This window comes from Belonocnema kinseyi, chromosome 4 (assembly GCF_010883055.1).
Source record: "Belonocnema kinseyi isolate 2016_QV_RU_SX_M_011 chromosome 4, B_treatae_v1, whole genome shotgun sequence".
In the NCBI taxonomy this organism is placed as follows: domain Eukaryota; kingdom Metazoa; phylum Arthropoda; class Insecta; order Hymenoptera; family Cynipidae; genus Belonocnema; species Belonocnema kinseyi.
In genome coordinates, this window is record NC_046660.1 from 86,276,506 (window position 1) to 86,299,126 (window position 22,621).

At 27.6% G+C, this 22,621-nt stretch overlaps 2 protein-coding genes across 4 annotated transcripts in view; one reads left to right on the forward strand and one right to left on the reverse strand.

Moving 5' to 3' along the window:
* Window positions 1–1,308: 1,308 nt before the first annotated feature.
* LOC117171613 (sphingosine kinase B-like) lies at window positions 1,309–14,917 on the forward strand. Its single transcript, XM_033359075.1, has 2 exons — window positions 1,309–1,783; window positions 12,611–14,917. Exons 1-2 carry the CDS (start codon window positions 1,726–1,728, stop codon window positions 14,446–14,448), a joined length of 1,896 nt encoding a protein of 631 aa, XP_033214966.1. The 5' UTR covers window positions 1,309–1,725; the 3' UTR covers window positions 14,449–14,917.
* The window catches only part of LOC117171612, a 42,942-nt gene continuing 35,234 nt past the window's right edge, over window positions 14,914–22,621 (reverse strand). For all 3 annotated transcript variants that reach the window (XM_033359073.1, XM_033359074.1, XM_033359072.1), the window contains exon 11: window positions 14,914–15,698. In XM_033359073.1, the coding sequence (XP_033214964.1) occupies window positions 15,033–15,698 (666 nt within the window). In that variant the 3' untranslated portion in view covers window positions 14,914–15,032. The remainder of the gene's footprint in view (window positions 15,699–22,621) is intronic.

A 22,621-nucleotide genomic window follows, 5' to 3' on the forward strand; every position in this document is an offset into this window, starting at 1 on the left:
TGATCATAGTAACTGCGGTGTAGTAAATCCTAGAAATGCTGGCCTGCGCAGTTTCTCAGCGGACAGGGCGAGAGACGGTTGCGACTTTGCTCTCGGAAGGGCTACACTGCGTGAGAACTCAGTCGAGTATAACATTATTTTTCCAGTGTTTTTGTGGACGTACGACAATTTGTTAACTAAAAATCAATATAACAGAATCAAAAAACGACTTAAATATTTCGCGGAATAGTGAGTTTTGTGGCATGACGTCGCGGACATGGAAGGATAGGTGGAAATGTCAGAAAGATCAGCACAATGCTTGACATAGGAGCGTAGATAACTTTTTTGGATAAAATATTCTAATCGTAATTTATAAAGATCTAAATTTTCAAGTGTATTATACTAGATAAGGTGGAAATTTCAACCCTCAGGGGAGAAGGAACTAGGTGATCGGGGGCATAGGCGATCGGGGACATAGGAGGAAGTTCACTGTAATATTTTTTATAAATAATGTGAGAAAGTTGCAGTTTTTTCCGCATTTTTCAACTTTTTGTCCATTTTTTAATTGAAGTGAGGTAATAAGTAATTTAAGTCAACTAAAATTATTGTTTCGACAATTAGGTTCGTCAACTTAAATTAATTATTACCTCACTCAATAGAAAGTAATACTTTATTTATTAGAAATTTTTTTAATTTAAAAACCCGCAAACAAATCTTAATTAGCGCCACAAACTTTAAAAAATCCAATTTTTCACTTATGGGGTTTTTTTAAACAGACTTGATTTGGTAATTTTTAAAAATTAATGATACATTTGTATTCTATACATTTTAAATTATGTTGAATTTCGTCTCAATTCACCTAATATTGACGATGCTGAATAAAATGTACAAAAATGTATTTTTTTATGGGAAATGCGTGATATAGTTCATGGGGGTGGCGAAACCCTTGAACATCACTTTTGTTTGTTTGAAAAGCGTTTCCTTTTTGTAGATTCAAACAAATTTGGGGGCGATATGCATGAAAATTCAAAAGAAAAAAATGAAGCACTCTTTTGTTTATCCTGACTTTAAATTTATATAATTTTTAAAATGATTTTTAGAAGGATTCATGAAATGGAAAATCTATTATATCTAGATTCATAATTTAAAATGTGATAAAATAATACTGTTATCAAGGTTTGAATGGGTTGTGGGATACTTACCGACTGAGCGTCATCTGCTCACTTCATGGTAGAATGATAACCGACAGGGTTATTATGTAATTGACATGCTTACATGATATGTGCCATAATTTTCATAATTTCTCACAGGTAATTTACGCGTATGACGTAATAAACTTAAGTTTCAATTAAATATGCAGTTTAATTGTGCAAGCGGATAAAATCTCTACTTTCGTCGCCGTATCATAAAAATCGATAAAGATCAAATCCATCAAAACACACGACTGACCTTCACTACGACCTTGAAACATATGAGCAGTCTGAAGTCAGCGGTTTTTAAGTTCAAAAGCATGTTTGAAAGAAATTTCAGGAATTCAGTTTCAGTCATTCACAACATCGCAGCATCGCAGTTTGCCGTGAAAAGAGCACGTGGTGATGGGAAAAGCAAATATTTTTTTTGTGTTATGATGAAAACTGAAAGTGTCAAATAAGTCAACTGAATATTTAAATTCTCTGTGCTGTGGATCGCACTTATGGTTATCAGAATCGGAATACTCGACTTAAATTTCACATTCCGAGGGACACAATGAGTGATGCAAAAATGTCGCCGGAAAATTTTTCCAACGCCATTGTTCCCGGTCCAGGTAATTTTTTGCTTGAAATAATTAGTTTATTTTTTTAATTTATAGTGCATATTTACTTCAAATTATATTTTTATTTCTATTCTCAATTCTCCATTTCTTGTGATGTATTTTTAATAATACAAGGATTGAAAATTCTTTAAAATTGATACCATAAATTATTTATTCTCTAGTTTACTATATATAAAATTCATTAGTTTCGTTTTTAAAAATAAATAACATTTTTTTATATTTATGTGTCGACTTCTAATGGCTTCTTTTTGAGTAATTTTTTTAGAGGTGTTAAACGTCAAAAAAAAGCTCAAGCCGAAGGCAATACATTATCTCTTTATATTTTAACCAAAAACAAACAAAAATCAACCAAATAAATAAATTTTCAAAATATAGTTCAAGTTTTAACTAAAAAGTATCAATTTTTAACACACGAAAGCCCGAGTTTTCAACCAAAGAGGTACATTTTCTAATACACTGATTAATCTCAAAACAAAAAAATATTTTTTTAAGAAAGTAGTTAATCAAGTAGTTAAATTTTCACTCAAAAAGATGCATTTTCTACGAATAATATAATATTTGATATTTAGACTAAAAGATTTGAATTTTAAATTTAAAAAAAAAACAGTTGAATTCTACAAAAAAAGAGAAGTTTCCATGAATTTTATCAATATTTAAGTAAAACTTTTCAACAGAAAGTTGTTCTTCTACCAAACTGGTTAAAGTTTTAACCCAAAAAGATGAATTTTCAACAAAAGAGTTTGATTTTCAACAAAAAAGGATGACCTTTTTTTTATAAAATTGTGGAAATTTTAACCAAATAATAAGACCTTTTACCAAAAAAACATAATAGTCAGAATGAAGCGACTGAAAAAAAGGAATAAAAATTATATTTAAGAATAGAATTAAAGTTTTATTCCTATTTTCAATTCTGTATTTCTCGTGTTATAATTGTAATAAAGCAAGTATTAAAAATATCGGAAAATTGTAACCACTAAAGTGATTATTCTCCAGTTTAAAATAATAAAAAAATAGTTAATTCAGTTTTTAATAATAGTTGACATTTTTATATTATATTTCGGTTAAATGAAACCTTTCTTATTGAAGAAAAATGGTGGAATTTTGCTGATTTATCATGTAAAACATATGTTAGGTTAAAATTTAATTTAAAAAATAATTGTTTATTCTCCGTAGGTATAATATTTAAAGTGAAGATAAATTCGGGCAAGTTTCAAATATTTAGCTTCATATAAGTTCCGTAAATATATGTTCTAACTTGCAAAAATAAATGATTTTTTACCAGAATCAAAATAAAACAAAATGAAATAATTGAGTAAATACAATATTTATTACAGTGAATCAAATATTAATTTATACCTCTGTTTTGAGTCTAAGACGACTTCCAGTTAAAAGTTTTTAAAATGTTGTGAAAAATACGCTCAAAACGAAGGCAGGGATTAATTTACAAGGTAATATTGTACAAATAGTAAAAACTTAAATAAATTATTTATGTAGATCTCAGGTATTATTTTGTTTCAACGTGTGTTAAATATTCGACAAAACCCAATAATTGAATTTTCAATAACAAAAAATTAAGATTGAACCAAACGGTTGGATTCGCGACCAATTATTTGAACTTTAAAGGAAACCAGACCAATTTTCTACATAATAGTTGAAATTTTAATCAAATAGGGGAATAATCAACCTTCAAACATGAACTTTCAACCAAGCGGCTGAATTTTTATACAAAAAGATTAAATTTCAACTAAAAACAGTTGCATTGTCAACCAAATAGTTAAATTTTGAAGCCAAAAAGATGCATTTTTTATAGGTTAATATCAATAATATCAAAAAGACACCGGTTTAACAAAATATATGAATTATCAACTAAAAAAGATTAATTTTCAAGAATAAATTTTTTTTTTTTAAATTTAACTAAAAAATTTAAAACTTCAACCTTCAACCAAGTACTTCATTTTTCAACCGGATAGATACATTTTCAACGAATAATGTAATAGTAGATATTCCAACAAAAAGATTTGAATCCTTAATCAAAAATAGTTGAACTCAACCAAAAAGACTAATTGAAAAAAATAATAATTTTTAACCAAGAAATATTTCATTAGAATTAAAAAAAGTTAGTCTTCTACAAAATAGTTAAATCTTTAACCCAAAAAGACGAATTTTCAACACGGGTTTAATTTCCAACCAAAAGGATAACTTTTTTACAAAATTCTTAAAATATCAACCAAATAATAACATTTTGCATTAAAAAATTGTAACCATTATATTTGATTTTTGTTAAATCAAGTCTTTTTTCTAAAAGAAAAATGCTCGGTTTCGTCTAAAAATAACATATTATTTATTCGAGGATTTATTTGATTTAACAATTTTCTCTATTTAGTATTTCTAGCTTATTCATCATGTAAAACATTCATTAGGCTAAAATTATACCTCTAAATGATTTTTCAGGGAATTGTTTTTAAAATTGCAATATAAAATTGAATAAAAATTATTCTTTATTTGTAAAGTTAACTTTCTGTTACTCGATTAAACTATTTTTTTGAAAATTCGTGTTTCTTTTTGGTTTCAAATTAATTCTTTTGACTGAAATTTAAGTAAAAGTTGAAATTTCATTCTTTTTGATTAAAATTTATCTGTTTAAAGTTGGATACTTTTATGATTCATTATATTAAAAATTGTCTGGATTTAAATACTTTTAATTCGCAGTTAGACAATTTTAAAGGCTTTCAATTCGAAGTTATTCATTTTCAAATTCTTTCAATATGAAATTGTCCTATTTTCCGCCTTTTAATCACAAATTATTGAAAATTGTTTCGTTTAAAGTGTATCTAATTAAAAATGGTTCAATTTAGAATGATAAGTATTGAACGTTTTTAAGGTGAAAACCTTCAAATTTAAATATTTTAGATTAAAAGATGGAAAATAGGACAATTTTAAATTGAAAGTATTTAAAAATTAATTATTTCTAATTAAAAGCGTTGAAACTGGAACTAATTTGGAATTAAAAGTTTTTAAACCATAATAATTTCGAATTAGAAGCATGTCAAATTAAACAATTTTCAAGCCAAATGTTCAATTTCTAATTATAAGGGTGTAGTCGTTCAAATTTCAATAATTTTGTATGTAAAGGTAAGGTCAAATGTAGGACAATATTTAATTGAAAGAATTCGAATCAAATTAATCTTCTTGGTTGAAAATTCATCAGTTTGTTTCCAATTTTTTCTCTCACTCTACTGAAAAATCTTTCTTAGTTGGGAATTCAAATCATGTTGAAGTGCTCTTTTTTATTGAATTTAATTGTTTTTTTATTTAAAAATTTGCTTAATGTTTGAAATATCATCTACTTCATTTTACGTTCAGACTTCATCTTTTTGTAATGGAAATTCAATTACTTATGCTAGTTGAAAGTTAAATTTTGTTCTTAAAAATTAATTTTTTTGATGAAAATTTATCATTATAATTGAAAACTTATCTCTTTAGTTGAAAAATATTATATTAATTCTTTTATACTGCAAATGTAACTATTTCTGTTGACATTTTTTGTTGTTGAATTTTTTTGAAACTAAAATGTAACTATTCCAATTGATTATTCCGTCTTTTTAAATTATTTTAATATTTGTAATTATTCAATTTTTCGTTGAAAAATGAGCCTGTTCAGTTGAAAATTCTTATTTTTTGGTAGTAATTAATCTTCTTGGTTGAAAATTCGTCTTTTTTGTTGAAGGTTAATTTTTTGTTGGAAATGTTATGATGCTAGTTAAAGATTTATCATTTTATTTTTAAATTCATGTTTTGTATCTTTCTTATTAAAAATTCAACTGTATTCTTGAAAATTAATGTATTTTTGAAAAAATCGTCCTTTTTGGTAGAAAATAAATCTTCTTGTTTGAAAATTGATCTTCTTGGTTGCAAATTCAATTACGAGAGTTAAATTTTAATTATTTTAGTTGAAAGTTCATCACTTTGGTTAAAAATGAATTTATTTTTTGACTGAAAATTGAAATATTCTATTTTTGGTTGAAGATTGATATTAATTTTATCTAAATATATTTAACAGCATCTTGTAATAGAATTGGTCAAAGCTTTGTAAATATGAATTGAATCGCTAGAAACTAAAAAAAACCTTATTTATAATAAACTCGAGAAACTATGCATATTCCAAGTCGATTATTGCAAGAAATGTGAAATATTTTTATCGCTTCGCGCTACTCGTATAAAAAATTATATCTGGAAGAAATTTCTAATTGTCAGGGAATTCCTTTCTAGAATTTGAGTAGACATCCTTTTATTTGGCCCTAAGTCCAAATTATAGTACATATAATTATATAATTATAATTCTTTACAGAAATTCTCTGTTCCATATAAAAATCATATTTATTTACAAATTTTTCTAATTATATTACAGAAATATATTAACTCTGTTTCTCTAAAATTTGGAAGAAAGATGTTTCAAACTTGGGAACACTTTGATTTACAAAAAGAAAATAATGAATAAATTCAAAGACATTTGGATTTGGAACAAACAATTTTCAAAATGTGCCGACTTTTGACGTGGAACAGGGATTTTTTTTAAATTAACTTTTTTAATATCCGAACTATGATGAGTAGTTTGAATAATTCTCTAGAACCCCAATGTATTTTTTCTTAGTTGACTTTAAAGCTTTATGTATAGTCAACCTAAATAAGAATTTAGTTACCCACAAATAAGAAAGCATTTAGATGAACTATTTTCTCAATCTAAGTAAACTTATTTGATGATTTACCAGGCATTTATTTCAAAACTTATATTATAATTCTTTACGGGAACTCCCTGTTCTAAAGAAAAAATTATAATTCCTAAGGAAATTACCTGTTCTTAAGTGAGCGTAAAATAGTAAAAATCATAATGCTTCAAGGAAATTTTCTGTCCTGAACTCAAAATTATATTTTTCTACTGAAATTCTATTACTAAAATTCCCTGCTTCGAGTGGGATTGATGATAGAATTTGAATAATAAAATATCAGGCCTCACAGTCCTTATGGGATAAAATATAGGGATCAAAGGGTACTTTTTCTCATGCTCATAGGGCACTTTTTTGCGCTCTAAGGGTACAAAATTCAGGATAAATTCATGAGACTGTAAAACGTTTAAAGTTAAATTACACAGAATTCTAATGGATTGGAAAAATTTTTTACAACAAACAATGCAATTGATTTCCGGAAAATGGGAATGAATTTATAGGAATTTAAAATAAACGAAAAGAATTCGATAAAATACATTAAAATTCAAGGTGAATTAAAAAATTCAAATAAATTGAAAACAATTTAAAAATATGAAAAAAAAAACTTCACTGAATTCCCTAACTTTGGAATAAGCTTAGAAAAGTGCAAAGGAATTCAAAAGATTTTGAGGAAATGCCTTGGAATTCAAGGTAAAGTTAAAAAATTTCAGAATCGAATAAAAAAAACTTTTTAAAATTCAAAAAATCAATTTAAAATTAAGCAGAAATATTTAAATTTCGAATAAGAATTCAGGGTGAATTCCAAAACATAATTTCAAATCTCTTCAAATCTTCGAAACCCTACTAATATCTAACCAGAAGTGACTAATGACTACAAAAGAACTTAACGGAATTCAAATGAAGCGGAAAGTTTTTGAATAAAAACATCAATTTATTTCAGTAAAATTTGAGTGTATTTAGAGGAATTTAAAGTAAATTTGAAGAATTCAATGAAATTCATAAAAAAAATAAACAAAATTTTTAAAACAATTGAGTGAATTCAAAACAATTTAAAAGTATGAAAAAATGCAAAATTTAAGGCGAGTATTAAAAACTTAAAGATGAATTAAACACATTCTTTTTTAATCCACCGAATTGAGTAAAATTCAGTGAATTTAGAAAATTTAAAATCATTTTAAAAAATCAGGATTAATTAATACGAATTCAGGGCGAATTGCGAATGAATTGAAAACAATATTTGAAAATCTTTTGAAATTCTACGAAGTTCCTTACTTCTTGTGAATAGATTCTCCGAAATCCATTAAATTTTATAAAATCCCGTGAAATTACATGAAATCGTTCCATATATTCCGAAATTCTAGTAAATGCTTCAACAACTACATGCAGATTTGTTCAAATTCCTTGAAATGATGAAAACACTTGCAAATCCCCTAAAATTGTTAAAATCTCTTGAAAATGACTTTGAATTTTTTTAAATATCCTAAATTATTTCCATCTTAATCATCTCTTCAAACTATTGAAATAAATAAACAAATTTTTTTAATCTTTTAGAATTTCCTAACATATTTAAAATCCATTGATATATTTTGAAATACTTTGAAACTTTTTAAAGCCCTTTGTAAATGCCTGCAAATCTGTTACAATACTGTTAATATTTAAAATCCCATTAAATTACTGAAATCAATAAAAAAATGTGTTGTAATATTTTAATATAGCTTCAAATATTGAAACATCCTTAAAATATTTTGAAATACCATGACATTTTTTTATGCCCTTGAAAATTCTAAGGAATTATAAAACACCTTAAAATATGTTAATACCTTTGATAATTTTATGAATTGATTGTCATGATCAATTTAATAAAAAAATTTTAAAAGTCACAAAAATTCATTGAATTAAGTAAGTTTATAAGAATTCGTGTGAATTAAAAAATTCAAAAGGATTTAAGAGAGTTCAGGATAAATTAATAAGAATTCAGGGTGAATTTCAAAAACTAATTTAAAAACTTTTAAAATCTTTGGAACCCTGCGAAATACATAACTTATCTTGAATAAATTCTTTAAAATCTGGATTTTAGAGTATTATTAAATACTAAAACACTAAAATATGATTAACTTAGGTGAAATTCTATAAAATCTGGCGATATTTCCTGAAAGCTTGGAAAATTTGTTAATTCACCCTGAGCGCTTTAAAACTCCCGTACAATCATTGAAATTCTTGGAAACGTTCTAAAACCCCGAGAAATCCTCTAAAATATCATAAATCCTTATAGGCCCTGTAAAATTGTTCCAGATCGTACAAAATTTAAAAAAATCCTTTATCCTAAAATATTTCAATCACTTTAATCCCTTCAAAGTATCGAAATTAATCAAAAATGTCTAGGAATCATTTAAAATTCTCTAAAATATTTCAAATTCAAAGCTCCTGAAAATGCCTTAGAAGTTTTAAGAATACCTCAAAATCTTAAACATCGCTTCAAATTATTTGAATCGATAAAAAATATCACGGAATCTTTAAAAATACCCTGAAATATTTCAAAAGAATTCAAAGCAATTCAGAAATAAGTATCGACCAGAATTGAATAGTGATTAACCCGCATCAGTTAATTTATTGCAAGGAAAGTGAATAATGTGGTCTTTTCACTTAAAAGTAACTAAAAAGTGGTCGGACAAAGAAGTAAGAAAAGTGTCTAAATAGTGACTAGCCACCTCTTTCTTTATAACTGAATAAATTCTCTTAATTTTAATTATACCAGAGCTAAAAAAATGTCTCTTTAAAAGGTTTATTGTTTTAAAAATTCTGTATAAAATAAGCCCGGGATGAAGCCAATTTGTCTAGTTTTTAAGTAGATATTGCAAAAATAGTGTAAATTTCAATGTTTTCTTAAATTTTCAATAACTTCCGAAATATTCAACATTTTTCAATGTTCTTGGACTCATTTTGAAGCTTTCTTCACTGTATCACAACAGCTTATGTGTATAAATTGTTAAAATTTTCTTTTTGAATTGCAAGAACTTGAAGTTATAACAAAAAAGTTGGAAAAATTGCAATATTATTTTTGAACAAAAATATTTTTGTGTAATATATGAAACATAATTATGAAGTTTCGATGTAATTTCCTAAAAATATATACTTATTTAAACTTTTATTCTGATTTGCTGATAGATAAGATGTTTTCAAAATTTGCTAACTTTTTTGTTACAATTTCAAGTTCTTGCAATTCAAAAAGAACATTTTTATTATTTATACTGATAAACTGTTGTGATACGGTGAGAAAAAGCTTCGAAATTAGCTCAAGAACATTGAAAAATGTTGACTATTTCGGAAGTTATTGAAAATTTAAGAAAATATTCAAATTTACACTATTTTTGCAATATCTGCTTAAAAACCAGATAAATTGGCTTCACCCTGGTCTTATATTTTATAGAGAATTTTAAAAATAATCAACCTTTTCAAAAGAAATTTTTTTAGCTCTGGTATAATCAAATCTTATAAAATTCAAATTTTAAAGCTAAAAGTTTTTCCATTTGAAGCAATAAAAAATAAACTACAAATTAAAGCACTCAAAACGGAAGTCTTGAGTTTTAAACTCATAAAATTAAACTTAAAATTTTTTAAATTCAAAAATGTTATACTCAAATGTTCAATAAAAATAAAAATATATGAAGTCGAAGTACTTTTATAAATTATGTAGAGTTCAAAGATTCAGATTCAATTCTAAAAATATATATCTACATTATAATTTCCAATGCTCTATAAATTAAAGAATATATCAATGAACTCTGAATTTTTCAAATTTATATTATTTTAAGCAATTTTAAGCTAGAAAAATTAAAAAATTAATTTTTTTTAAATCTGAACACTTCTTAAATTATTTTCATCTTAAATAGTTTAAACACCCTTGAAAAGTTTCAAAATTGTATTTCAAAATCTTGAGAAATCTAAACACTGTTTTACATTTTACAAATTTAAAATTATTTTTCAAATTTTTTCCGAATTTCTAAATATCTGTTAAAATGGATCGAATTTTTCCTATGATTTTTAGAAAATCCTGCAAATTAAACAAAAGTCCTTCAAATCTTCCAGATACTTTTTTGAAAATTTTTGAAATCTTAAAAATTTTTATTAAATATTCTCTTAAAATAATTGTTCAAAATGAAAAATCATTTTCAATTCTCCTAGAAATCTCAAGAAAATATTTTTTGATTCTTTTGAAGCCCTGCTTAAAAAGCTTCTGATTTTTTTTTAAATATGCAAAAATTTATACTTTCTTTTAAATTATACTGTCGCTATCTACACCGAAATTTCAGTACAAATAGCCAAATTTTGTCGGTACAAATACATCGTTAAATTATTTGTAATAATTTTTAATGTTTTAAATTAATCTTGAATCTTTTCAAAACTTCAAAATATTTATTTAAATTTCTCTAATTATTTCTATAAATAATAAGGGTTCAATTGTTATTTATATAACAAAAATTAACAGTTTCACTTGAAAATAAAAAATTCTTTTGGAAATAAAAATTAAAATTGTAACATTCAGAGTTAAAAAGTTCTTCGAAATTTTAACGATTTAAGGTTTTCCATGTCAAATAATTCAGTTTCAATTTGTATACTTTTAAATATTTGGTTTCAAATAAACAGTCAAATATTGGAATTCTGGAATGGAAGCTTCTAATGTGTCCCCTAAGGGTTTACATTTTTCTTACACCTTCTCTATTCCTTTACACACCCTCTACACACTTACTTGGTGGTGGAAGGGGGACCTACAGTTTAAGGTGGGTTCCGAACCACCAAGAGCAACAGCCTTAAGTACTTAGAGAGAAAACCTTTTTCTCTAGAGGTACCGGTCCCACGACTCTCCGGAGATGAACAACTCCCTTGCTGGGCTAGTGTTCACCGCATGGGCCATCGAGACTCTTCCAGAGTGCGAGGCGGGAATCGAACCCGCAAGCCGAAGGAGTGGATCCAAGCCTACGCTTCAGCCCCCACAACCATCGTCCCACTCTAACAGTCAAATATTGCTAAATATTAAATAATTATCCTTTGTCTTAAAAAAAAAGTTAAATTGATTGTGTTAGAAAATGCAATATTTTAGACTGAAACAATATTTCAGATTTAATGAAATTCTTTAATTACGAATATATAATTATGAAGTTATTTTTAAGTTGAAAATAGTTTATGAGGTTTCAACCTGACGTTTACATTTTTTAATAACTAAGACTTTCGAAGTGAAACAGTTCAATTTTTAACGTTAAAATCTGATTTCTTAACTTTTTAATGGATTCGGAATCTTTTTGTCGAATCAATTATTATTCAAAAACAAAAATCTAACATGGAAATGTTTTTAAGTAAAAGATTTTCGAATTAAATATTGTGAACTGAATGTCATAATTAAAAAATATAATTAAGCTAACTACTTTTAAAAACTTTTGAAATCGAACTTTGACAGATTTTTCTTCTAAAGATTTGTAAAATTCCCGGTCAAAACATAAATTCACTGTCATTTCTCGGTTTTTCCCTGTCTCAAAAAATTCCCGGTCATTTCCCGGACACAAATTATCGAGCGCAAAGCGCGAGTTTCGTAATGAGAATGTAATCGTCAAAGCCGTAGGTGCTTTGAGAACCTTCTTTAAAAACAAATCGAAAAAAAATTGCAGTTACAATTTATGGCTGTAATTCCTCAGAAATTTAAATCACAGTTTTCGATTTAAGTTTTAATATTTATGATATTTGAGGAAATGTAGAAAAAAGTACGCATTAAACGCATTATTTATTGTTTTTTTTCTGTTTTGCAGGAACCCTGTAAATTTACGCACTTTTTGACGATTTCGACTAAAAATAGTATAATTATTTCCTGCTTTTCAAAGCGCATCCCTTTTAGATTTCATACTTTTATAAGTGATGGAAAAATTTTTAATTATATATTATTAATAATAACATTATTGCCAGTTTATTCGCTCAAGTTTTCCTTCAATTTGTCAATCACATAGTTACTTTTTCTTGTTAACTTAGAATATCCATCAATCTTTTGAGTCTAAATTATAAATTTAAAAAACTTGTTCTCAAAAATGATTTTTTCCAAATTTTTCAGTTAACTCAAGGAAAGGAGGCGCTAGACCTATTAAGGTTGCAGCATCTGCGGTACCAACGTTACCAGCTTGGGTATCACCTATTCAAGAATTTCAATGTATCGTCTGTAAGCTCATAAAAAAATCGCCCACCGAAATGCACCAACATCAATCCTTCTGTCACACATCAGAGGAGCTCTCTCTCTCAGTCATAGGCCTTCAAGTTCTTTACAACATCCACAAATCCTCCGAGAAAAAAGTGACACCTTCTAAATCGGATTCGCAAAATACGGTAGTGGATCTAACAAGCGACAACTGTAAACACGACACTCCATCATCACTCTTCCCTCCCGACACAAATCCACCAGCATTTCCCGATGTTCAAAAAGAGCCCATGTGCCTTAAAGTCGCCATTTCAAAGTCTGTTCTCAAGACAAACAACTCAAATGCAACAAATGATGGCCATGATTTGAAGACGCATTTACAGGCGAAAGTCATCTCCTCGAACAGCCCGCGACCTGTAGTAGTGTCCACGAAAAAAAAAATTACAGCTCCATCAAGTCGTCTGAAACGCAGAAAGGAAGTTAAAATTCTTCCAGCTATTCCAAAAAACGAGGATCTTAAAATTCAATCTGAAAGCGCAAAGATTTTTGTAAAAGAAGCTAGTCAAGATCGCTTTTCCAGGATAGATGTATCACAAATTATTCGTAACAATATTTTTCAAAGAGTTTTAACGTCTCACAACAACAACAACAACAATAATAATAATAATAATAATGGAAATCACCTCGCTGATCGAACTTTCTTGGTGAAGAAGGAAAGTTCTCTTGCCCCTCGCAGTGAGCCCATCTGTCTCAAGTTTTCCCAAGTTGATGTTAATTCCATGAAAGTCGATGAGGTCAAAAAGCCAGAAGTGATTATCGATAATTCCGATGCGATTTTTAAGAAACCGGCCGATGTAAAAAAACCGCAAGAAACTATTAAACGACCAGAGCTGACCATCGAGAAAATAGACACAAATTTTAAAAAGCCAGAGTCAGTTGCCATGAAGCCTGCGGTGACTATCAAGAAATTACCCATGTGTACCAAGAAAACGGAAATCATCAAACCCAATGAGCAAATTTCAGGAAATCAACGCACCGGAAACTTCACGAAAAACCTGAACAATCTCTGTTGTGATATGCAGAATGTCTGTCTCAAAAGGCCGCGTTCGGAATCACCTTTACGAAAATTGGAATCGTCCTCTGGAGTCAGTCTAGAACCACCTCTTCAAAAGTCGGAACCGGAATTTATAAAGTTACATTCAATCCTGAAAAGGCCGATGACGCAGATTCAAATAGTAGAGCAACCAGCAAAGAAACTCAAGTCCCTGCCGGAAGGTCCTCCTGAAGGAATAAAAAACGAAAATGTAAAAAAAAAATCTTTGCCCATCATCGAAGTTGGTGACGATGCTTGGTATGAAACAGTGAAAAATAAACTATATTTAGAGAGCGAATTACCCACAGATATTACAAATATCGCTATGCAAGAATTTTCGAATCAGAGCTTCGAAGTCTCGAAAAACGCGTCAGAGAGTTTTAATTATAACGATTTATCAAGCGAGGCTTTTATGAACCTAGACTCGTATCTGATGCCTCCAGAAATTCAACCGCAGGAAGAATTGAATTCAACTTCTCAAGGATTCGTGGATAATCTGACTTTAGATAATTCGAATCAAGTTCCAGCATTCGATTATTCAAACGCAGATTTGCTTTTCGAAAATAATCAAAATCATATTTCGCCGGTCGATCTGAATGAAAACGTGTGGAATTCGGATGGCAATTCGGTTTACACGGAACTTCTTCCCGTTTATTATTCTTAAGTCTTTCGCGACTGAAGAAACTTGTTTCTAAGAGAACATGGAGACGACTTAATTACATTTTTCCTATGTTTTCTTTTCATGATTATAAAAGTATATATATTTTTTGTTCTGATTGACTAGAAATTAAGTTCGAACCAGGTTTAGACCAAAGAAAAAACCTACCGCTATGCTAAGAGATAAACGTGGTTTACTAAAACAATGCAGTATTCCTAAAAAGTAAGAATTCGTTAAGTTCATCAGTTTTATTGGAAACTTGTATAAGTTTGTAGAATAAGCAACTGTTTTTGATACTTTTTCAATCCTTTGAGGATCTAAAGTTTTATAAATAAGATAAGATCTTAAAAGTAGATTAAAGATGTCTTAAAAATATATAAGACGTTACCAAGTATCTCTTGAAAGTGCCATAGAGTACCGAATTAGTATTTAAAAAATCTGAGTTCTGCTATTATGAAAGATAATAAACAATTTCTATGAAAACATGGTTTAATTCATTTGAAAAAGGGGACAATAATACAAACCAAAATACACAATTGGTGCTTCATTTGGAATGTAAAAGGCACAGAGAAAAAATTAGGCGTAAAATTTCAGTAACAGTCCATAGGATTCACATCCTCTCTTTGATAAAGCATCAAAATATCGTCAAGAACGGATTCAAAACTATTTGTGTATGTTGTGAGCCACTTGTTCCGTTCCTCGATGTAAGCGTTGATATCCATTTCGAGTACCACCTTCAAAAAATCCTGCCTTCTCACACCTGACAAATTTTTCAGCCTTTCTTGCACTTTTTTAATATCGTCACTATCGGTCATTTTCATTGAATTTTCGTAAATTGCGGATAAGAGATTTGTATCGTTATTGCTGACAATGTCTTCGATCACCTTTGACGAATTCGGCGATATTTCTTCTGAAGTGGTACTGAAATTTGTATCTATTATGGCACTGTCTTTCTCAGAGACGAATTTCATGGAATTTTCGCAAATTGAGGATAAGAGATTTGTACAGTCAGTGCTAGCAATGTCTTCGATCAGGTTTGAAGAATTTGCTGATGTTTCTCCGGAATCGGCACTTACTACGTTTGGTGGCCTAACGTACATTGTGTCTATTACGGCACTGTCTTTCGGTAAGATAACTTTCGGAAACGGTTCGTTAACTTTGTATCTAATGATTAATTCTTTCAATTTATTCAGAATATTCGCCGAGGCTTTGCATACTGCAAAATCGCTCTCGTCCTTCAGAGTTACGAGGAGTACCTGCAAAATTCAGACGATTTTTAAATACAATCATTGTTTAAAAATTATTATGTAAATAAAATAGGTTTTAATTTTTAAATAGGATTTTAACTTCCATAACTGGGGCACTAAAAAATGCAAGAAACTTTTAGGAAATAAAGTAGTGCCTCTTTACCCAGCGAAAAAAAGTTTCAAAATGATCATTTTATTTTAAAATATCTCAATCTTTTGTGAGACATTCTAAAGTGATACTTTAGAAATTAAACAATTCAAGATAGAGCAAAATTGGAGACTTTCAATTTTGAAGCTTTAAGAATATGAAGAGAGCTTTCAAATGAGAGCGTCATAAAATAAATAATTTTAAATTCCAATTATAAAATTTTGAACGGTTTTAAAGTGAAAACGTTATAATATTAATCAATTTAGATTAAAAGTTAGAAAAGTAAACAATTACAAATTGAAAGAATGTGAAAATGAATAATTTCGAATTAAGGGGGAACACCACGGTGACTGGTAGAAAAAATCGGGTTTTTTGCATTTTCTTAAAGCATATACATTCAAAAATATGTAGACAAATTTTCAACTTAAAATTTTGAACATTGACGAAGTTATACCCCAGACAATAAGTGCAGGTAGAGTTACAACGCTTCCCTTTCTATTAGCCGCTGCGCCAATGCATAAAAAAATATTAAAAAAAAGGTCAAAACAATGCTGAAAATACTGAAGATGATCCATCCTATGGTCCAGGAATGCAGTTTAATGTAAGTATTAATATTTCATATATTATTTCAACTAGCACTATCTCACATGCAATGAAAACTTTAAACGCGGTTTTATCAAAACAACTGTTTTTAACACGGTGGCATCAATTTCTCGAGAACTAATGAACCGATTTTAATTTTTTGTTGTTGAAATTTTTGTACTTATATTGGCTAAGGTTGTACGTGGCCGTTTTTCAAAATTCTAAAAATTAATATTTTTTCAAGCCCTTAAAAATGGGGGGGGGGGCGGGGTCCAAAAAATGAACAAATTTTTCAAACCGGCGCCATTTTATCAACAAAAAAAATCAAACCGCTACGTACAACGATAGCGATTGTTGTAGAGATTAATAAAAATGTTGGTTTTTTGCTTTCAGATGATTTTTCGCTGCTGTATCGTTGCCACGAGAAGGTATCATTTTTTATTACGTCATTATATTCATGTATATAACTAATGCATTTTTTAATATTTTTAAATAAAAATTTGTGTGAATCCTCAAATAATTATTTCTACCTACAAAAAAATGCATGCAAATCACTTGATTTTCACGCTTTCACAGTGGTGTTCCCCCTTAAAAGCATGTCAAATTAAACAATTTTCAAGCCAAAACATTCAAAGTTTCATAATTGTAAAATTTGAATCAAAAGCGTTAAAACTGGATTAATTTCGAATTTAACAATTTCAGCGTAACCGTGTTTTAATAAAAGAAAAAAATCCCGGTTCGCTAACATTTTTCAGGGTCACTCTATGGCTAAAAAATTGCAGTTGAAGTTGTAAAAACTGCGCTGCAAATTAAAGCACTCAAAGTAGAACTCTTGAATTTTATACTTTTAAAATTGAAATTTAAAAGTTTTTTAAATCCAAAATGTTGTATTCAGATGTTCAATAAATTACACGCTGAACAGATTTAAATTAAATGCATTTAAAATGTCAAATAAAAAATTTTAAACTTTTATAAAATATTCAGATCTAGTTCTAAGCATAAAAATCCACGTTATGATTTTCAATGCTCTAAATTGAAGAATCAATCAGTGAATTAAAAAAAATTTCAAAGAACATCATTTTAAGAAATCTTAAGCTTGAAACATTAAAAATCTAACGATGAAATTTTTTGAATAAACTGAACACTTCCTAAATTAAAAGTTAAACTATTTTCGCTTTAAATAGTTTAAAAATCCTTCAAATGCTTCATAATTTTATTTCCAAATCTTGAAACATCTACATGTTGTTTTACATTTTTAGAAACTTTAATTTATTTTTAACATCTTTTCAGAAGTTCTAAACATCTTTTTAAATTATTTGAATTTTGTCTACAATTGTTCTTAATTTTGTTTTATATTCTGCCAAATTAAAAAAAAGTCTTAAAAAATCTTCTACATTCCTGAAAAATGTATCACCAGGCTGTCTGGCGACCTTGAAAACCTTGAAAACCTGGAATTCTCCTTTTTGTTAAACCTTCAAAACCTGGAAATCTCATCGAATTTTTGAAGAGAACCTTGAATTTGCTTTTTTTGCTTTTAAAATAGTTATTTTATTGAAATGCGAAGAGTAATTTAAATATAGTCTAATATAAAATAAACATCTCGTTTAGAAGAAATCTTGCTACTAAAAATTTTTTTATTTTTCAAGATATAATGAATTTTTAAAAACTGTATAAATTGGTTTATAGATTGCAATGAATATACTTTAATATTGTTAATAATTTTATAAGTTTTAAATTTCTCCTCCGTAAAATATAGCATGTTAAATACATTAAAAGTTCATAACGATTTCAAAAAATTTCAAGAATTTCAAAGATTTTAACAAGGATGCATTAAACCAGGTTTAAAATATTTCAAAACACTGAAAGATTTAAAACGATTTCAAATTTTTTTTAAAGATTCCAAAAGACTTCACAAAGATTTCAAATATTCCAGTGATTTTAAAATATTTCAAGAATGTTGAAGGTTTCAAAAAGTACACCAGATTTAAAAGATTTAAAAACACTTCAAAGATTGAAGAAAGGTTTCACAGATTTAATAAAGATTTCAAAAGATTTTAAATAGATTTTAAATGCTTCAATGATTTCAAACAAATACAAAAGGTTTCAGAAAGATTTCGCAAATATTTTTAAAAGTTCATAAGGATTTCAAAATGTTTCAAGAATTTCAGAGATTTTAAAACGATTTTATAAAGAATTCGTAGTAATTTAAAAAGACTGAAAGAATTTCAAAGATTTAAAAAAGGGAACAGTACTCCAGATTTTAAAGATTTCAAAAATTTTAAAGATGATAAACAACTTTAAATTTTTTGGAAGATTTTAAAAGATTTCATTAAAGCTTCAAATATTCAAGTGATTTTGAACGAATACAAAAGATTTCACAAATGTTTAAGAGGATTCATAAGGATTTGAAAAGATTTCAAAGAAATTAACCTAGATTTTTAAGATTTGAATATATTTCAAAGATTAAAGAAATATTTCACAAAGATTTCTAATAAGTTCAAAGATTTTACAAAAATTTTAAGATTCTAAAAGATTTATCAAAGATTTTACAGAATTTTCAATATTTTATAAAGATTTTAAATACTTCAAAATATTTCAAAACATTTTAAAGATATAAATTACGTCAAAGACTTTACAAAGATTAAACAATATTCCCACAGATTTCGCAAAAACGACTTACGTTCGTAAAAAAATGAGAATTTGTTTATGTGTGATTCTGCTTTCTTTAGAAATTGTTGGCTACTAAAAAATTAATCGGCTTATTTTTTGACATTTATAATAAACGGTTATTTGATTATTTTATGTAAAAAAGGAGACCTGGAAGAACTTGATTTCTTGACCTGGAAAACTTGAAAAAGAACTTGAATTTTGTTCCTAAGAATCGCTAGACACCTTGATCACGTATTTTGTGAAAGGTTTTCCAAATTTTTTGTTTGAAATTTGCCAAAATATATATTTAATTGTATAAGTCGTGGGCTATTTGCACCGAAATTTTAGTATGAATAGCCAGATTTTTTCGTTACACGTAGATACTTCGTTTAAATTATTCGACATAATTTCGAATTTTAAATTAATCTTGAATTTGTTCAAAACTTCTAAATACTTTTTCAACTTACTCGAATTTTTTCTTAGAATAATAGGTGTTTTACTGTTATTTATACATAAAAATTTTAAAATTTTCCTTACAAATAAAACTTTTTTTAATAGAACAATGAAAACTGTAATGGTCAAAGTTTATTTTTGAATATTTAATTTATAATAATTGATTTTGAATGAACAGTCAGACATTATATTAATAGTCATAAATATTAATTGGTCTTTTTTATTATTAAAAATTGTCAAATGGAATGATTTAAAAATGGAATCTTTAGACTGAAATAATATTTAAAAAATAATAAAAAGCTTTTAATTATGAATCGGGCGTTTACATTTGTTTAACTAATAAGACTTTCCAATCGAAACAGTTTCATTTTTAACGTTAAAATGTGCAAATTCTCAAATTGTGAACTGACTCCGAATCGTCTTGTGAAATCAATTATTATTTACTTTTAAAATTTTAAAGTACAATTCAATTTTAAAAATCATAATTTAATTTATATTTACAGTTGATCAACTAAAAATGTTTTTTTATCCAAAATCTTCGATTTTAAACGCTTCTTATTTTTAACTGTTCAAGTCTTTAAAACTGCATTTAAATATCTTTAAATTAAAATGTATGCTTAAGAATTAAACTCTAAAATGGAGATTTTTTAAAAGTGAAATACTTTCGAAATACGCATTCCAAACTTAATGACATGATAATTGAAAAAGATAACAATGTAACTAATTATTTAAAAACGGTTGAAATCAAAATTGGACAGATTTGTTTTCTACAAATTTGTCAAATTTCCGGTAAAAAAAATCACTATTATTTCCCTGTTTTGCGGTCTAGCAGACCTTGCAATTTCCCATTCGAAGTGTTTAAGTTTGATAACTTTAGAATTACATATGTCAAAAACTTGGTTTTAAACGCTTTTAATTCGAAATTATTCAATTATAAACGCTTTCAATTCGAAGTTATTTATTTTCAAATTCTTTCCATTTGAAAATGTCCTATTTTCAATCTTTTAATTCAGAATTATTACAAATTATTTCATTTCAGGCTTATTTCGTTTACAAATTTTTAATTTCGAATTATGAAGTTCGAACGCTTTTAAGGAGAAGACGTTAAAATTACAATAATTTTAGATTCAGAGGTTGAAAATAGGACTATGTAAAATTGGAAGTATTTGAAAATTAGTATTTTCGAATTATTTGAATTATTTTAGCACCACCTATTATTAAGGCCATGTGACGAGGTCACGTGACCAAACCTGGTCTTCGATTTTTCTTTCCCAGCTTACGCCTAAACGAAATGAGATATCGCTCTGAAAGTTTGGGAAATGAAAGAGGAGATAATAAAGTCCACGTCTCTGCTTTGTTCCAGTGAAAATTTTGAGAAATTTTTTTTTTTTTGAAGAAAATACCAGTGAAAGTTTTTTTTCCCAAATTACGTCCACACGGAATGAGATATTGTGTTAAGAATTTGGCACGATAAATAGAAGGCATGTAAGAATTTCCCTCTGGTCCTATATAATAAGAATAGTGAAAAAAGTTTTTTTTTACTTTCTATTTTGGAGAAATACCGACCTGTCGGATACAAAGAATCTTTGGTCCGATATCAGCTGTGTCAAAGCAGCACTAGCGCAGCGAGTATAAACAGGTTCGAACTTCTAGGGGTCTGTGGGTAAAACAGATTGCATGATTACCGTCAGAGAAAGTTAAAAGTCAAACTTCTGCCAAAGATATTATAAACGTAGATGCGGTGCGGGGCGTCGGAGTGGGGAATTATATATATAGGACATCACATTTTCTGCCCTATCGAGGTGCTGCCCTCATCGTACTACGTGGTCGCATGCTTGTTTTCTCATTCTTCGTAAAATATGACGGTAAAGCAGTAGAAAGATTTTTTGAGGTTAGAAAAGTTTGACATGTATGTATCGCTGAATTTTTTTTCAGATCTGAAGCTTGATCCAGGTTTTCGGTACAGTCTTTTTTTTAATTATAAAAAAAATGTTCTCGAAAAATCATATTTTTAATTTTTAAAAAAGTATTATAAAAAGACATTTCGAGATAAACAAGTGTGGAAAACATTGTTCTTTGACAAATTATTTTTTTAAATTGAAATAATCAAATATTTATACCAAAGAAGCAACTTTTTAAAGGTTTGAAGTGTTTAAACATTATTGTTTAAATTTAAATTAACAATAATTAAAAAAATATATATTTCTGGATAAGATATTATCGTTGAAAATGTATATAGTATTTTTTAAATCACAAAAGTTCTTCCGAAAAATCGAAATGTTAATTAAAAAACACGTGTTTTTGTATATGAATTTGTCGGTAAAATTTTTTTTTTTTATTTTAATTTTAAGTTCAAACAATTTTTAACACTTTAAATATTAAACAAAAATTTATTTGATAACAATATTTTATTATCGTATTTTTAATAAATAATTAATACTGATTAAGAAACAATTTTATTTGGGGAGTTTTATTATTTGGGAATTTTCAAATTCGTTAATATTATAAACTGTTCAGGAATTTTATTAGTTTTGGAATTGTATTTTTCGGGACAGAAAGTTTTACCGAGTCGGAAAGTTTATTTTTCGGGATATTTCAGCCGTCCCCATAGAATTACAGAAAATTTGCTCTAATTATAATCTCGGCGCTCGATCTTGTTAATTTTTTCCTGCAGTATTAATAAAGAAAAATTGTATGGAAATTCTTGATATCACAAAGTTAAAGATAATCACAATTAAAAATTTAAAAATTTGCTGTACATTCAATTTTTATTCTTGGATCTTGGCGATTTTTTTCTAATCCATTTCAGTCACTGGTAGGCTTTTTTGACATCTAAGTATGTAAAAAAGGTAAACTTCAGAAAATTTAAAAACTAATTTAAGAACTATTTATACCCTTTTAAGATACCAATACAATTTACACAACACTAATTTAAAATTTGCAAATTTTTAGGCCTTCAGTTTAAGAACTTGAATTTTAACGTTAAAATTGCTTAATTTTCAGAATATAGCCTTACTGTTTGAATTTTCAGAATTTTCGTTATAAGTTATAGGTTAGGTCAAAAATAACATTCTGGGATTTGAAATTGTTGCAACGCGAA

Coding starts and splice junctions, on each gene's coding strand:
- LOC117171613 (XM_033359075.1), top strand. CDS start 1,726: ATGAGTGATGCAAAAATGTCGCCGGAAAATTTTTCCAACGCCATTGTT. Junction 1,784..12,610: donor CGCCATTGTTCCCGGTCCAG/GTAATTTTTTGC, acceptor CAAATTTTTCAG/TTAACTCAAGGAAAGGAGGC.